This window comes from Sitophilus oryzae, unplaced genomic scaffold (genome assembly GCF_002938485.1).
Source record: "Sitophilus oryzae breed Bouriz unplaced genomic scaffold, Soryzae_2.0 scaffold_910_pilon_pilon, whole genome shotgun sequence".
In the NCBI taxonomy this organism is placed as follows: Eukaryota; Metazoa; Arthropoda; class Insecta; order Coleoptera; family Curculionidae; genus Sitophilus; species Sitophilus oryzae.
This window is the reverse complement of record NW_022147540.1, coordinates 1,111,197-1,130,201: the sequence shown is the minus strand read 5'-3', so window position 1 is coordinate 1,130,201 and position 19,005 is coordinate 1,111,197. Positions and strand designations below refer to the sequence as shown.

At 31.0% G+C, this 19,005-nt stretch overlaps 1 protein-coding gene across 1 annotated transcript in view; it reads left to right on the top strand.

Annotated features, from left to right (window-relative positions):
• LOC115890746 overlaps positions 1-8,471 on the top strand; it is a 125,544-nt gene extending 117,073 nt beyond the window's left edge. Inside the window, 3 exon segments of the mRNA XM_030911069.1 lie at positions 1,384-1,547; positions 4,363-4,568; positions 8,282-8,471. Of these exon segments, the coding sequence (XP_030766929.1) occupies positions 1,384-1,547; positions 4,363-4,568; positions 8,282-8,409 (498 nt within the window). The 3' untranslated portion in view covers positions 8,410-8,471.
• Positions 8,472-19,005: the final 10,534 nt, after the last annotated feature.

Genomic DNA, 19,005 nt, shown 5'->3' with positions numbered 1-19,005 from the left:
AACATTATATAAATAATATTGTCAGTCTTATTGTTAAAATAAACATTTATAAATGTTTACAATGTCAAAGAATAAAAAAATAAAAATAATATTCAAAAATATTTAGTCAGTTTATAGTAAAAATATCAATGATCTCTAAATAAATTTATTTCGGTGTCATTGGTAAATATAGCAATAGCAAAAACTATATTTTACATAGAAAATTACAAAACTAATACTACACCTTTGCATTGTACTTACTTCATATACGGCGTCCACGGACCCAAGAGTGTTCTACCAGCGTCTTTCGCGAGAAAAATAATTTATAAGCTTAGCAATGAGAACTTTTTGGTTAAATCTTTAAGGCATTTTTTTTAATATATAATATTTATTATCTAAAACAATTAACAACTGTTTAAAAATATACAATTCAATAATATTATTAAGCTCTATCTTCGTGGCAGTTGTTGGTTGCGTTCTTCTTCGTTTGCAACAGTTTGAAGACTTTTATGACTTTCCCTGGGCAGATGGTATCGAAGGCATTGTTCTTTTTTTATATAAATCGGTCTATGTCGTCTACGTTTATACGCTCTTCTCAAATATCATTTTTTTTTTTAATTTTTTCTTAAACTTTTTATAATTTAATTGTGTTAATTCTTTTGCTAACATATTATATATTGTGGCCATTTCTGTTGTTAGTTTTTGTGAAGGTTTTTTTGAGTTCTCTTGGCTGTTCTGATGTCTGATTTTCTTTCAGTTTCGTAAGTGTATATTTTTTTGTTAGTTTTTTTAAAAAAATATTTGTTTTTATTAATTTATTTTGTTGTCTTCTTGATTTAAGCTTTTTTCTGTTGTATTACTCCACGTATTAATTACGTATAATTACATATTATATTCTTTGATGAATATAATGCATGATATATTAGTTTCTTCATATTTGGTGGTATTATGTTTTTGAGTTTTAGGAGTGTGGCTATTGTTCTGGCGTTTCCTTATAATAAAAAAAAATTGAATTTTGTTTTACAGTAACAATCAAATTTTAATTTTGACATTAATCGATGTCCATAAATCAAATTATAACCCCAAATCAAATGACAATGGCAATTACTAAAAAGAATATGCAGTAATTTACAAAATGCCGTAATGACGTTACCGTTCTCTTTCATGTGGTTGACAAGTGACTGATAAAGTTCGACAAAATATACGACGTGACGTTGAACGATGGCTGAACATTCTATACCTTATTTGAAGATACATAAATGCAAAAATCTTGCTTGGTACCGAAAACAAGACCACACAATACCAGATTCTCAAAAGCAAGAGTCTCTTGGGCATCATCTGATGGCAAAAGATTTAAACTAAATATTTTTCACTAGTTTAATTGCTATATTTCATTTTTTACAGTCACAGCTACAGAATAAAGTTAAGAAAACCAACAGCGATGGAAATAAAACAACTCACAGTCCAAACCCTCAAATAAGAATCCAAGTGGAAGATACAGACAGTATAGAACAGAAGCCCACCAAAAGGAACCCACCTTTAGCGAAAACTACTAGAAGTAAAACAAGGTAAAATTATTTAAATCTTGAATATTTATTTTTCTATCATATTCTTAAGAGTCTATTACGCTGTACTGTTCGGGCAGCTCTCAGAGGTCGGGTAAAGCGGGTGTGTGGCCGAAGGAATTATATATTATAATTCAGAAATCTGCCTAAGGCTTAGCCCGATCCTGTCTTTGTAAGCCACACCCAAAATTCCAAACACACGTGCTTTGATTAAGGCTTGATTAAGGTTTGCAGAGCTTCAGCATTTGCCATAAAATAGGGAGCAATTTGTTACAAAACCATATAAATTATATATCACTGTAATCACAAAACTTCAATCTATTTCCGTATTGTAACGGAATTTTAAATTATGTCTTTATTTTCGAGAAAATTTAGTCCAAACATAAGAAATATTTTGTTACTTTTGACCATCAAAATCGTAAAAATAAAGAAGTTCTCTAAAAATGCGCTGCAATACGGATATAGTATAATCCTTTATCTTTAACTTCCTTCTTTATTTATGTAAAAATACCTAGTCAATTTTACATAAAACGTTAAATTCTGAACGCTTATTTTGCTACTTTTTCGGACTAGTGAAATAGACTCTTAACTTATTTACTGCTAAATATTTCCGTATAATGAGCTCTTTCACAAAAAATAAAATACCCAATTCAAGGACAAAAACAAAACAAAAAATAGTTCCGCGACATTGAATAATTTTTTTATAGGCCCTCAAAATTGCTTTCATTTGAAATAATTTTAAAGCACCAATTGATGACGTATGAAAAATACACCCAATCACATTGCAGAACCGTGCTCGTGCGCCACTGGCAACATTGCGATTTGATTTGACCAGCACCACCTCAACTCAAGGCCAATCAAGATGATATGGGCAAGGCAAATATGGCGGCGAAGGCAGCGCATTATTAAATTGTTTACCTTTAACCTGAAAAACCGGTAGCGGTTTCTCGTTCCGATTGCATACCAGAAATAATTAATTATCTCTAGTTTGTGTGCTTCTGCAACACGTTTGTTTAGTTCTTAGTGTTCAGTGCATGGTTTAATCAGAAAATTGTGATAAAATAACACTGTAATAAAAATCCAAACCAGACATTCCACATAGAGAACTTCAAACTTTTGTGCTTGTCGTACTCCTCTATTATTAATTATTTTAAGGTAAGAACTAGTATTTATCAAGATATTACACCTAAATAAGTAAAAAGCCTTCGCCGCCAGTCTGCATAGTACTTTATAATAATTACTTACAATAATCAAAAGATAGGTATTAAAGAAGGTATAGAGGGGGTCCCAAGGTTTCTGCTTTTATATTCCCCAAAAATGACGAGCTTCGTAAAAAATGGTTGACAGCTGTTAAAAGAGATAATTTCACTCCTACTAGTAGTTCTCGGGTAAGAAGTGCATTAAATATGCCTCAAAAAGGCCAAAGGCCAAAGCCTCTGTTACCTTAGTGAGGATATAGTTATAGCTACTGCTTACACTTACCTCACTATAAGTAAAATATTGGAAGAAGAATCAAGCTTTTTACATCAAAAAGATCACAGAAAGTTATTGACAACATTGACATTTGAAAATATAAATGGCCTGGATGTAAGTCTTTATTTAGGTCACAATTGCCCCTCACATACGTCAGAATTTATTATTAAATCCATCTTGTTCAGAATATCAAATATATTTTATTGAAGAACTATGCAAAAAAAGGAATGACGTCTTTACCACAAAGACAATACCCTATGTAAAGAGAAAGAGTAAAGAAAACTAAGCTAAGCGTAAGTTTTACTTACGAACCCCCAAAAAGGTATTTAGTTTTTTTTTCTATATAAAATCTTGAAACACATATATATTTAATTTATCCTCACGTATTTTAGCTTAAATTTATTTCCATTTGTGTAATGCTGCAAAACATAGAAAAAATATTCCATATTTTTTGACCCAAGCCAGCGTAGTTTATAATTCGAAGAGCATTTACCAAGGCTTTTACTAAGACAAGTAACTTCCTATACTGTCCTTAATAGTACATATTTATCAAACGTTGAGTAAATTCTAAACTATGGTAGGTAAGTGTTTGCAATTGACTATTTAGTTTATAATAATATTGCTATTTTCTGTCATATATTTCTGGTTATTTCTTTTTCCGATGATTTTTAACACCCTATATATATGCTTTTTCAAGTTTGAATATTTTAACACTACTTATTTTCTGAGAAAGCAGACCTTTTTATAAGAAGTAACTAACTGATGTTTTCATAAAAGTAATAATACAAAAAACTCCATACTTATGTGGAGAACTTTAGACTCCCTGTAAATTATTGTGATATATTTGGAAACAAAGCAGGTTTTAAAATACGCGCCAAATAAAGCACTTCTATCTCCGCCATATTGGAAAAGGTTGAATGGCCTTGGGTGGAGGTGGTGATGGGTCAGCATGGTGGCCCGGCCGCGGCCGTGTTGCCGCTTTTCAACATGCCAGGTGTGACGTATTAAAAATAAAGTGCGGATTTTTATTCTGGGCTTTTTTGTTTTTATTTATTTTCTTAAGAACGACTTCAAATTTTTCGAGAGTGAGATAGCAGAAAATTCTAGAATTAATTGTTTTATTCAATTATGCTAATTCCAAAATATAGTGAAAGAGCCCATTTGTACTACAAAAAATATCTTCTAATCTAACCATATTTTATAATGGAGTTACAAAATTTAAAGTGTTCTGTGTTTTAAACAAACAGGAATTTTAAACTAATTAACAAGTTATGTGAACTTTATGTTAATTTACATCAAATATTGTTTTGTTTTACACTTTCTTTATTAATGGTACAATTTTTAGACACCAAAGCCTTGGAGAGCCTACTCAGAGTCCCCAACTGAACGAGCCTAAAAGAACGAAGCTCCACGAGCAGTCCAAGTCACTGGACAGCGAGACCACGTCGTCCAGGTCCAGATCGAGGTCCAGGTCAAGGTCCAGACACTTGACAGAAGACGAGCTTCCTCCTGCACCGCCTCCCCCCAATTGTTCTCCTAGAAACTCAGATGGTAAGTTACACGATGTTCCCCTATTCGGCATTAAATTCAACTTGCTTGTATACAAAAGCAGGTACATTTTTAATTTTCTCATTTAAATTAATCTTTTTTATCATTTCCGATTATATTATAATCACCGCTATTTAAATGATGTCCTTAAGTGTATATGTTACGGCTAAAATGAATACTTGGCTAGTTTTCACACTAAATTTGAAAACTAGCCAAGATCGCCAATCCAACCAATGATATTTATTCATACTCCATTTTTCAGAAGCCACCACAAAGTTTAATCTTGATTACTACTAAGTAGCACGAAGGGTTTTAGTAAGAAAAAATTAGTAAAATATAAAACTTGTGTTTATCAGTATAAACAGATAATGGTATTTTTTGTATACAAGTTACTAATGATTTAAAGAAATTTAACCATCATTTATATTAAATATTTTTTGTTGCTTTTTTATATTTATTATAGTAGAAAGCTAAAGTCGTTTGCATTTTTCAGCTGTGGCCAAAGAGGACAAATATGAGCCTACATAATGGTAAAATTAGTTGATCCCCCTATATATAGATCTTTACCCTTGACTTTTTTTAATAGTTTAATACACTAACTGTCTGAGATGAACCACAGTTCTTTCTAATGACTAAAATATATACCTTTTTCAATAGTTGAACGTTTTTTTTTAAATAAATACCTAGTGTTCAGACATTTAGCCATTTTCCATTACTAGAATATAATTTATATTTTCTGTTACAAATATATTATCAGACCTATTGAACCAATCTTCTAGGAAACATTTTTTTAGGCTCTTTTTTGTCAAACCTTGAAGCTGTAGTAATATTAACAATATGCATGAGCTTCAATCCTTTTGATTATACATATGTTAAGTTTCTTTTAGTTTTGCTTGAGTCTATCAGTAAACCTAAGTATATCATAATTGAAAATTACAGATATACCACCGGGTGGTGCATCATTGTTGGAAACATAGGAATTCGCATACATATTTTGAACTGTCCAAATATTGGTCTCTCTGTTGAATTTACAACGAAGTCGTAAATACGGTAATAGCAAAACATTTTCCGATGCACGTCATCAATCATATAATTGGCACTAAACCTAATTAAATGAAATTTTGGCAAAAATGTATAAATTTGTTGTATAACTTAAGATACCGAGCAGCTCTTTATTTTACTTTAAAGAGCAAATGATTGTAACAGATATTTTATTTAGATTAAAGCTCCAAAAATTAGTTTAAACCATAGACTTAAAATAAAATATAGACTACACTATTTACATCTCAACGCGGCCAAACAATCTTTTTTGTACACATGTTTACTTCTGGGTACAGTCGACCGAGCCTTCCTCATCCAGCCTATGTTGTCACGTCTTTAATATTATCAATATTTTTTTTCTTGTTATACACATATATTGAGATATTAATACTACAGTTTAATAAAGTAGGTTATAATATTCCAGAGATGTATTAAATAGTCCTTATACTACTAAATTATAAGTCGGATACTGTTTAAAAAGGATAAGTTCTTTACAATATGACAACACCGATTAGAGGCGAGGGAGCCTATTCATTCATTTATTACCTTCTAGTACGCGTCGCACGTGTGCGGTAAAGCTTTGTTGCCGCTACGTCCCCGGCTGTATTAACGCATTTTCTTAGCTTGTAGTCCTAAAGTGTTTATTTTATTGACTTTTTCTGTTCAAGAACTATAAAATATGGTTCGCCAGTGCCAAATTTACAAGAAATTTGACTTAAATAATCCATTTAAGTCTTGAAACGACTTTCGACCGGTAGGCAACTCTCAATTTACCCATTGGGAGTCAGTGGCGTTGTTGTAGAAAGGCGCTTATTTAGATAATATTTTAGTAAAATGTAAAATCCAAGGAAGTGACCAAAAAGAATTGAATGCGTCAATCAATCCTAATTTATGTCATATACTAACATACTAAATCTGTTTTTTTTATTTGAAAATATAAAAAAAATTATGGGGATGAGCCACTTTTGGGACGCACCCGGTATAATAAAGACAGTACCGAGTTAAATAAATGTAGTTTTCATTTTATCCACTTCCTATCACCTTCCTTGCTTTAATGGAACAGATTTATGTTTTCTCTAATTTACGTAAGACATGACTTACCAGAAAAAAATTACAACAATCGTATTTTTTTTTCTCTCCCTGTCGCCGATTCTATTATATCTGTGGAATAGATCCTGTTTTGATTAATATTAGGGGTTGTAAATGTTTGACTAAAATTAATAATTTATTATTAATTTCAAAAATTACCTAATTTCGATTATAAAATTTCTTCTATAACGTGTATTTTATTATTTTTATCCTTTTTGGACTCTAAATTGTTTTTTCTAAACTTTTATTTAAAAAACCTGTCCTAAATCTTAATAAAATATAAAAAAGTTTAAATAAGATATATTTTTAATTTAATTATAGCTTCATTAAAATAAAAAAAATACCCGGCTATGATACGGAGAGTTCAGGTGTACTTGAGAAACGAAAGACAGTGTTGTGTTTCTCGGCAGAATCGTCAGGGAACGACCGTTACGACAGAGACAACCTATCTATCGCTCGTGTCGCACTCGTTATAACCTAAAACAATAACACAACAATAACAAGACATTGTCTGACCGCATGTTCCAGCTATTTATGAATGAGATGCTCAGTCTATATTTTATTTTAGGCCTATGGTTTAAACCGAATTTTATTATCGCTATGTTGGTCACATTGCGCCGCGTTCAGCAATGTTGTCCTTTATTATTTTACAATTATCCTAGTGTCAGTCATTATTTTGTATAATATCGTGTTGTTGTTGAATCTTTGTGAGTAATTCTCGTTTTTTTGCCTATTTTCATATTTTTTTTTAAATTGCACTTTTAAGCACAAACAGTTCCTTTAAGAATTAAATTTTCGAGTTTTTGTATTGCATTTCTTGAAATTTGTGTGTTGAAAATATGCCGAAGCATTAAAACAGTCGAAGCAAAGAGCTTGTAGCTTTCCTGTTTTTTTTGAACTATTTTGAACGAGAACGTGGCGGCAATAAGGGTCCTTTATTACCCTTGACTGCAGTCAGAAAAGTAAATTTGATTGACCAGCAGATTATACTACTATAAACCTGCAAAGTTTCAAAACTTCCGGACTTTTTTCCAAGCAGGCTCCTTTTTTGATCCCCAATGACTGAACTATTACAATAATCTTCATAATGGACTAGTTTTTGCCAGTATGTAATAAGTAAAATAAGCTATAAAACAAATAAATCAATTAATCATTAAAATATTAGTTATAAAATTAAAAATAAAACGTAAAACTCTTTGAAAAATGATAGAATAAATATGTCATAAATCCATCACAATCTGGCAACGCTGTCGCCATCGCTTTTCACTCAAAGTTGATTACGTGCATCGGAATTTTTTTTGTGATTACCATATGATTATCACGTAGTTGTGTAGATAGCACAACAAATTACATTTGACAATGGTATACGTTGACAACTTAAGATATGTTGACATTTACCTGATTTTGTATTGTTTCTTAAGTTAGTTAAAATTGGCTTATTTAAAATTTTCAAATTCGGAATCTGTATTCAGCATAAGCAGACCATTAAAAAACTATTTAGACTTTGCTGCAAAATTAAAACGAGAGCCAAAATCTGGACAGTTCAATTTTGGAAGGTTCGTAATAAATGTTGGTGAATTTTCCAGGTAAATCACCGCTGGACCGCCTGTCCAAGGACGACCTGGTGAAATTGTGGCGCAGCTCCGAATCCGAACTGCGCAGCCACCTTTTGAAAGCGATCCGCGACAAAGAGGAACCAGCAGATCCGACTTGAGAGAGGCAGAAACCCTCTTTTGACTTGTTGCCGGATTGCTCACATTTGTTGAGAACGTTCGTCGCGTTCGCGCTCATCACATCACATTCGTCGCCGTCATCGTCATCACCAGTTTGATAGGAATTAAGTCCGAATCGGCGTAGACGTTTACTTTTAGAAACTTATTGGTCCTGATTCGATTCGTCGTCGTTGTCGAGCGATTATATTAATTATAAATTAATTAATAATTATTGGTACCTATTCTTAAAAGGCCTTAGATGTAGAGTGATATTTTAAACGAAAGTATAAGAAGGTAAAGGGAGAATTGAATTTAGAGTTGAAGTAAGCGTTTAAGGTGCTTAGTAAGCATTGATTAGTGCTCGGTTGATGGTAGACATTCGGTGTTTTAAGTTGACATAAAATAAATAATAAAATCCTATATGGGTATTTCGCCACTGCAAGAAAATCGCCACTACCAAATAAAATAGTTATTTTTTGTAAACACTGATTAGATACTAGTTTCACTTGGAGCGGCCCAGATGTTACGGCACTATTATGGCACACCATTAAATATTGGTTCGATTCTAATCTCCTATGCCTCAACCTTTCAAAAACTAAAGTTTTGTCATATAAAAGTACTATACAACCTTTTGTACTTAATAACACCACTATTGACGTCGTGAACTCTGTGAGATTCTTAGGATTTGTTGTAGACAACTCGTTAAAATGGGACTTGCACATCGAAGCCTTATCAAAGAAACTAAGCTCTGCCTGTTTTGCGCTAAGATCAGTTTCTAAGGAACTTAACTCATCAACCTCTAGAATGGTCTATTATGCCCTTTTTGAGTCGCATCTTCGTTATGCCCTTCCATTCTGGGGTACTTGCTGCGCGACAAAATTTGATCGTATTTTCAAACTTCAAAAGAGAGCAGTTCGATACTTATTGGGACTAAACAGTAGGAGTCACTGCCAGAATTTCTTTAAAAATTTCAAAATACTGACTCTTCCTTCCTTATTCATTTTTGAATCCGTTTGCTTAATCCGCAAGCACATATTCTCTATTCCGGAAAGGCCTTCTCACAACTATCCACTTAGGAATGTGGACCCCGAGCTCAGAACTAGTTAAGGGCTCAATACTGTACAATGCCAGGAAAATGTACAATCATTTGCCTTCGAATATCAAGTCACTTTCATTCTTTCCCGCATTTCGCAAAGCTCTGAAATCATACTTACGAGAGAGCCAGTAAACGACTTTTTTGTTGTTGTTTAATCATGAACAATTTTGAATTTTAAAATTTTGATCATCTCACACACTGGTTAAAGGGCTAGTATTTAATATTTAATATTTTATAACTCTAACTATTTAATGATATATAACGTGATTTTATCCATTTACAGTTTTCCTTTTGTAAAATGTTCTAGTCTCCTGTGTTCTGCAACGTCCATATTAGAGATGAGCAAAACTGCGATTTTCCAATCGCAGTTGAAACTGCGATTGTGATTTGTAAATCGCTGCGACTGTAACCTGCGATTGCGATTTTGATATTTTTAAATTGATACGCTGTAAACTGGGAAGCTCAATCCCAAAATTTTTGAGAAAAAACAGAATAAATAGGGGAATACTTTTTTTTAATAAAATCTTACAAAGAAACTGTTGGGTGTTTCGATGCCATATGCCTTTTAAAGTGTTTTTTATTATATTTTTGCTCTGCACACATATTGCACTTAAAATTTTCATCAATTACCAAAAAAAAATCAAACCAAACCAAACCACAAATAACTTAGTTTCCTTTTTGATAAGAATAGACCGAATAAATTTAACTGGGAAAAAAATACATAAAATGTTCAAAATATTCGAATGTGCTTTTAGACAGTCTGTAGGTATACTAACGAAAATTTATTATAAAAAAGGTTGCCGCCAACCTTAATTCAGATAACGAGAAAAAACTGTTTATTTTATCTTTTTTTTTTTTAAAAACATTTTCTTTATATGTAACTCAAAAGAAGCCGACGCCGACGGCTTTGATACGGCCCGTCCAGTGCAAGTGCAAACTTTCGAACTTTTAGATAAATAAAAGGACAATATCACATTTTATTATATTTGAAATTTCTCTAAAATGAAAAAACTGATTGTAAAGGATGTATTTAAATTAACATAGCAGCCGATCCACAATTGTTCAGAAAATTATATTATATTATGGATTGTTATAAAAATGTTTATAATAATATAATATACATATAACAAAATATAATAAAGAGAAAGGGCTGTTTCTTTTTCGTGCTCTATATCTTCTAGTAAATAAAGGATAAAAATAGATAATTTTTTATAATTTGATTCCAAAACTGTCCTTGAATGAATTATTTTACCTGAATCATTACCTGGGAGCAACTGTAACTATAATTAGTCATAACCGAAAACAAGAATTTTTTAACCTTCTAAATCCATAATTATATTATAAATCTAAAACTATTATCAAAATTTAAAACTAAAAAATTATACATATATATTATGCGGTATATAAACAATATAAGCCTATTTTCCAACGCTTCATAAAAATTACGGGGCCATGATTGCGAATGTGATTTTGCGATCTAGTCTAGGCCGATGTGTTGAGAGCTGCGAACGAAAATCACAATCGCTGCTCTTCGTTGGCGTGCCCACTCCCGATGCCGCGCCGCCGGTGCCAACGAAAATCGCAATCGCAATGTTGGGATGAGCTGCGATTTTCGAGCTGAACGAAAATCGCAGCCTGCCCACTGCCGTGTTGATGACGCGCCGCCGCCAGCCGGTGCGTACGAGAATCGCAATATTGCGATTTTCGTTCCCAGCTCATCGTTCGGCTTCTCAGTGCCGTGTCGATGCACCGCCGGTGCAAACGAAAATCGCAATGCTGTGATTTTCGTTCGCAGCTCTTCGTTCGCGTGCCCACTGCGATTGCAAATCGCAACTGGTGTAATACTGGTTGCCTAAAAATCCAAAATCGGCAGATATATGTTTCAATCGCAAGTCGCAGTTTGTTATGGAAATGAATCACAGGTTGCGATTGCGAATTTACAATCGCTGCGATTAAATCGCAGTTTGCGATTTTCTGCTCATCTCTAGTCCATATATGTTTTATTTGTAATTTTATGACCTAATTTTTTTTGAATTAATTTGTATTGTATGACATTCTTTTTATTATTTGTATATTTGTTTTTGTGCTTTTTTTGTTTTGCTTCGTCGATGAAGCTGTTTTGGCTTTTTGTACAATAAAGCGTTGTTTTTTTTACTGCTGCGTTAATCTAACGGAGACTAAATTGTCAGCAGTGGCTTACACATGAACAAATTTGCCTAACGGACGAAAAAGATGCTTAACGTTTTGGAAAGTTTATCTCTTTCCGCCGTTGGAAGCAAAAAAAAATACAAAGAATAAAGAAACAAACTATTTAAAATATTTAAATGCAACTATCCGAGAACACTTTAGTTTTTTTTAATACAGATACGTCTACAAAAACCGTTGACGTTCTGTTAAAATGATATTATATCAAGTTAAACTTCAATATTAACAATTACTACCTGATAACAATTACTTAATAAGGTTAAACCAAATCGCTTCAAACTTTCTGTAAAATGTTCTTTAAAATCAAAGAAGCGATTGCCATACATTACTAACATCTACAGATGCATGAGCAATACATTTTTGCAGTGGCGAAATACCCATATAGAATTTTTTTGGAGAGATGAATCCGCCACATAGATATAGACATTTTTTATAATTGACTTTGTTTCGATCAATCTAAATCAAAATTATTAATAATAATTAATTTATAATATTTTTTTACATGTGGATAATAACTATTATACTAGGCTAGGGGCTAGTCCACATATATTTGATACCAATTAAACTTTTAGCTACGTAATCGAGGACGCGATTTTTAAATTCATTGTTGCCAACCATGGACATATTCGGCGCCGTGCTGACTAACTGGAATTTAAATTTCCCGCTGGGGATTCAGGTGGTAGCACTGCTATAAAAAATGTCAAGTTGTCACATTTATTTATTTATTTCTTGACATTGTCATTCGTTTTGACACTTTAGTTTTGTGTTACGAGTTTTTGGTTTAAATAAATAGTGTTTTGATACTTTAAGCTTGGAAATCGTTACTAGCAGACCTCGAACATTGTTCTTTTTAGAACCTATTTTAGTGGGATGTGTACAAGATAGCTTAAAAGCCATAAAAAATCATCGCAACTTTATTAGAATATTTTGAACGGGAAAGAAGTAGTAATGGCCCTTTATTTTACCTTAAGTGCTGTTAAGAAGGTGAGTTTTGTTGATGTAAATAATAACTGTTTATATATTTATAATTAATTTATTTTTGTTTTCTAAAATAACTTGATTAAAAGAAAATATGTTAAAGTGGGCAACGCTGTACCGGTCAAGCTTAATCACGTGACTAAAAGTTTATTTGGTATGAACTGTAGATACTTAGTTCTTTTTTCAATTTTAAATTCATAGTAAAATTATTATTCTTTTAGCAATTATACGTTTGTAAAATTAGTGATGTTTTAATGAATACCGAATATCTAGTATTGACTGAATGTAAACAGTACAGCTTTCAGCAAAATTACAATGTTACGAGATAATAAAGATTTATATTTTCTATATTTTTTTAATATACTTTTGAAAAAAAAAGTATTTAGTGAAAAATATAATACAAGTGCGACTATAACTTTGTTTTAATATTTAGGATATTGTATTTTATTAACAAGGTATATGTTTGTTTCTTTTATACCATAAAAAGGTACGATAGAAAAGAAAGGGCGTCAGAGTTGGCTAGGAAATGAAGGTTGTTGTCACTCTATATATGTCAGATTATATGATAAATGTCATCGACCGAGCCCTTCCTTTCTAAGCCAACTTGACGCATTTTTTTATTCGATCATACAGTATAATATAACCGTTTTTTAGAATCATGAAACTATTCTAGAACATATAAATTTAAAATATCTTTCTCAGGGTGGCTGCAACGACGTCACGCAATCCTGCTGTTAAAACATAACAGCTGGTTTATATACAGGTTGTTAACTGGACAATTACTTATAGGAGAATAGAATGGCAACACTGCCTATTGAGAACCCATGCACTTATAGGGTTTTCTGCCGACTCGTCCAGTCGCGTCGCCTATCGACAAGCGGGCCGAGGTTGCCATATTTCAACCATAAAGCTCTTGCCGCGAGTAATAAACAAATTAACAACCTGTATATACAAAAACCAATTGTTATGTTTTAACAGCAGGATTACGGGATGTCGTTGCAGCAACCCTAAATGTTAATATTGTACCTTTGTATAATTTTGCTTGATACTGTACATATTACTACTACGCGAAATAAAATGAATTGTTATGGAATTCTACGATTTATACTGCCAAAAATAAATAAAAAACTATATAAAATAATGTCTAGAAGAAAGGGGTTAGAGTGAAAGCTGCGAAATGGAGATATTATGAGATATTATGAGAAAAATATATAAAGTTTTATGCGTTGACATCGATAAAAATATTTATGAAACCAAATGAAGAAGAGAGTTCTAATGATACTAGTTATTTGACTATAGAAGTATATTACTTAGAGCTTAGAAGAAAATGACATAGGTTGTTATATGAAGAAGAAGAATGGATATTGGAATTGTGTATTTTATGATTTATTTCGGATCTTTAATTGTTATTAATGGTTCTTATGGTGCTGAAAATTATTGTGTATGTATGTTTCTTTACAGTAAATCAATAATGGTTTAAGCTTTTTCATATTTAGCTAAGAAGAATACCATATGATAGACTAAAAAAAAACGGCGTCAAAACGGCAATTCTTTATTTTTTAACTGCCAGTTATACTGAGTAAAAATGATTTCTAAATGGTGTAGTTTAAAATTCGAGAAAAAGTTTTTTTTGGAAATGTTCTATCCTATATAGATTATATCTAGAGACTGAAATTATCATTGATTGTCATTCCCCAGCCGTCTTTGACGCCGTTTTTTTTTCGATCAAATGTACTTTAAATGAATCACTATTATCCTTGTATTAAACAAGGCTATTATGCAATAACTTTATCAGAAAGTCGATAAATCTTTTGAAAATTTAATAATTCTATTATGATTAAAAAATAACTTTCTTTTGCCATATACGTTATTATGTAGAGGGTGTTCAATTTTCCGTGGACATAAGACTACTACGTATTTTTGTAATCAAAATAAGTTAGTTGGGCGCAATTTAGATATGTACAAAATAATTTCGTTTGTTCGTTAGGTAATAAATTTAAATTTTTTTAAGCTTATTGTCAAAAATTATTTGTGACACTGAGATAACGTTAGATTTTAACGCTTTCATGCTCCCATAAATATTTCTTGTAGATCAGGAGAATTTTTTTTTCTTATTTCGATACCAAAAATACCTTTTAATTCTGTGTCCACGGAACATTGAGACACCCTGTAGGTATTTAAGTATTGAAGAGCGTAGATAAGGTGGGTCCAAAAATGGTAATATTTTAAAGGAAAGTGCTTTAACTTTTTTTAATTGTGTTATGGTTATAGCCCTTTTAAAATGTGAAATTTAAATATTACACAGACTAAAGCACAAATAGAGTTTTGTTCATACTGCATTGAAAAAAATAAATTTGAATTTTATTTATGTTAACGAACTCGTGTTGTACTCTGTATAAACAATGTATGTAAACTCGAATATTTATAAAAAAAATATAGAAGAAATCTATATCTCCATTAAAATATTAATATACTTTTATTTGTTTTTAATGTATAATTCTTGGTTCCATTAATATGGTTTATAGCAACATACAGGGTGCTACAAATTCCGTGCACAAGCACTTGTATCTCGGTAACCGTAATAGATACGAACATCTCGGTAACCGTAATAGATACGAACTAATGGATAAATGTATTTAATGTTATTATTGATAAATTAATTCTTGAAATTTCCTATACAGGAAAAGTGCCTACAATGACTTTTCAACCAAATTTGGTTTCTTTAGTGATTTATCTACTTTAAGTATTGACGACATTACCGATAAGTCTTGACATTTAATAACCTGTTATCCAAATGATTTAGATGAGTCAATGCCTAATGAATTAATACATTTTCGTGAATTTTTAAAAGCATTAAGTCAGCAAAACCATCTGCTAGAGAGCTTCTCAAAGTAATTTATGAAAAAAAACGCTCAAGACCTGTTTCCAAATACTTTCATGGCATTAAGAATCTTCACATGTACCTTTATTACTAACTGTTCTGCTGAACGCTCGTTTTCTGCATTGAAACGTATTAGAACTTATTTACGGTCCACTATGGAAACAGAGCGTCTAAATTATTTGGCAGTTTTACATATTGAGTCCGACTTTTTAAAAACTATCAATTACCTACGATAAAGTAATTGATAATTTTGCGAACAAAAAAGTACGTAGGAAACCTTTGTAGGCATGCATATAAACAAACCTTATAGTTTTGTTGTTCGTTTGTTGTCATTTTATATGAATATTTTAATATTTATTTTATGTTCTGTGTTGATCTGTTCTGTCGGTCTATTCTGTTATTGGTCCTGTATTCAAATAAATGTTTTTTATACCCGTAATTTTTTTAAATAAAAATTTTTTATAATTAAAATAACTTCAAGTCCGACTCTGGTTTTTTATCAGCGCTAATTAACATTGAGTAAGGAAAATCGAGCCAATTGAAAGATTAAAATAAATAATATCCAGGGTCAGCAATTTAAAGATATTATTTTTAACTTTTTTTCATTGCGAATTTGAAATCTCAGTGTGCGATCTAATAATATGCATAATATTAATCGTAATTATTATTATAAATAAATTAACTTCTACAAATTAGTTTCTAATGTTCTACATGTCCGAAACTGTTACCACCATTCTGGTAGGATTTGGAAATCCTGAAGTCCTAGTAGGATTTGGAAAAAAGTTACTTTTGAAGTATATTTTAAAGAATTTCTTCACAGAATCTGCAGCAATCTGCGTTCTGTTACAATAGTACTGTAACGATAGCAGAATATTTAATTTCTTGTCGTTTTTGTACGACGGGAATTATATAAATCTTATTTTATAAATATTCGAGTCTACAGATAATATATTTTATATTTATGTTATTGTCCAATTTAATGTGAGTCAATTGAATGCTTTTTTCCGTCTATTAGTAGCTATAATATCCCGATTTTACCCTCTTGTTGATATTTTAAAGTTTATTAAAAATATATTAGAGATAAGAAATACAAACCTAGCAATTAAAATCCAAATTATTTTTTTTTGGATTGATTAAACAGAAAAAAACTGCATGGAGAGATTTATTATGCAACGAAAATGCACAAAGATTAATAATATTTATTGTAAGCAAATTATAATAATTTTGGAATGAAAGGATTTTGGCATTCTAAAGTCAATAAATGGATATCTATTATAATTCTGTTTTGAAAGTAAAATATGATAAGATCAAACATAAATAAAAAAAACGGCGTCAAAGAAGGCTGGGCAATGACAATCGATGATAATTTTGGCGAGGTCAAGTCCTAGATTGCATGTAGTTTTCCATTCCCTATATTATTTTAAAGGCGTTTACTGCCAGTTGGCCTTAAAAAGGTTGTAATTTATTTTTATATTGAATAAAAATGATTTTAAAATGGTGTAGTTTAAAATTCCAGAAAAAATATTCTTTTGGAGATTGATTTGTGTCTGGAGGCGTCTTTTTTTTAATCGCTCTATAAATAGTGCTAATTTTTGACAAATTTTGTGTCAATTTTTAGTTAATGACTGACCTCGACAAAATTAACATCGATTGTCATTTCCCAGCCGTCTTTTACACCGTTTTTTTTCATTTATAAAGTATTTTATATTATATGACTAGTTTTTGATATCTGTCTCTCAGTTGTTTCACCATTCATATTCTCAGTCAAGAATATAAATATTTGTATTTCTTAAAATTTCAGTTTCGACACACGACATTCAAAATTTGACAGAAAATTCAATGTGCCCGTGAATTCAAATGACAGACAACAATCTAGCTATATTTTAGATTTTTAAAATTTTAAGCAAAAATATGCAATACGAATGGCAAATTAAACGTTCAAAAATGTATTAAAAATATTTAATAAAACCAAGATCGATTATAAGAGTTCATTTATTGATTTTTGAATGGTTTTACGCGGCAACCTAACCTTACTATTTTTTAGAGATAATACGTATATTTTAATAATCCCCATCACATGTTTTCTATGAATTAAAAAACAAATAAAACGACCTTCTAGAAACAAGGTTCGAGTGTAGTAACTTTTAAGAATTTTTAAATATTTTTAAAAATATCTCTTGCCTTACTTCAGCCTTCTCAAATATTTAACAGAGATATATTATACATTAAAGAAAGAAATAAAAATAATATAACCTAATTAAAATAAAAGAAGACCAAAAATTGGTTTAAAAAATAATACGGGTCATTTAAAAAGCAATGAGTTTGGATTGGATTTTGTTTTTTATTATATTTTATCTGATTTAATAAAAAAAAATAAACAAAGATCAAAATTGTCACTTTCACTGTCCAGAACTTGGATTACTCTACAGGGTGGTTCGAACTGTATTCCGGAAACTTTGGCAGCATATTCTGCAGATAAAAATAAGTAAAAAAGTTTGTATAAATATATGTCCTAAAATACTTAGTTTCGGAGATACAGGGTGTAGAAGTTTCATTTTTTTCGATTTTTTTTTCAAATAATTTTTGAAGTAACGATCAATATTTTGATGAAAATTGGCATCTGGGAGTTTTTTGGCATGAGAAATTTGATGTTGATGTCAATATGACTCCTATTTGTAGCGGACGCCACCTACATGAGTTTTAACTGTTTTGAAGAGTAATAACTTTTTGTCCGTACCTGTATAAAACTACAGAGTAAAAAAAATGAGTAGTGAATAATGAAATAGTCAGTACTCTCATTATTGACAAAAAGTAAACATATGTTGAGTAGATAGTTATTTGATTGAACTGATTTTTGGAACTTTTTATTTTTTTTAATTAATCATTAATTTTTTCTTCAAAAAAATTACGATAAGACAGTTTCTGTTCAACTTTTGGATCAAAAACATTTTAAATTTATGATTTCGGTATAATATAACTATTTAGTCAACATGTTTAATTTATCAACAATGCCTAAATCGAGATTATCAATACCTGTCAAAAATGACAGGTATTGATAATTTTGATTCCAAATATCTCGAGAACCATTACTCGTAGCGATTTTTACCAAGGGACCTTTTTAACGTAGAAAACCTCGTAAATGTATATTTTTTTACTCGGTAGTTTTATACAGGTACGGACAAAAAGTTATTACTCGTCAAAGCAGTTAAAAAATATGTATGTGACGCTCTCTACAAGCAGGAGTCATATTGACATTAATATCAACTTTCTCATGTCAAAAAACTCCGAGACACCAATTTTCATCCAAATATTGACGTTACTTCAGATATTATTTGGAAAAAATCGAAATAAAAATGAAACTGTACTGTAACACCCTGTATCTCCGAAACTAAGCATTTTAGAACATACATTTATACGAAATGTTTTACTTATTTTTAT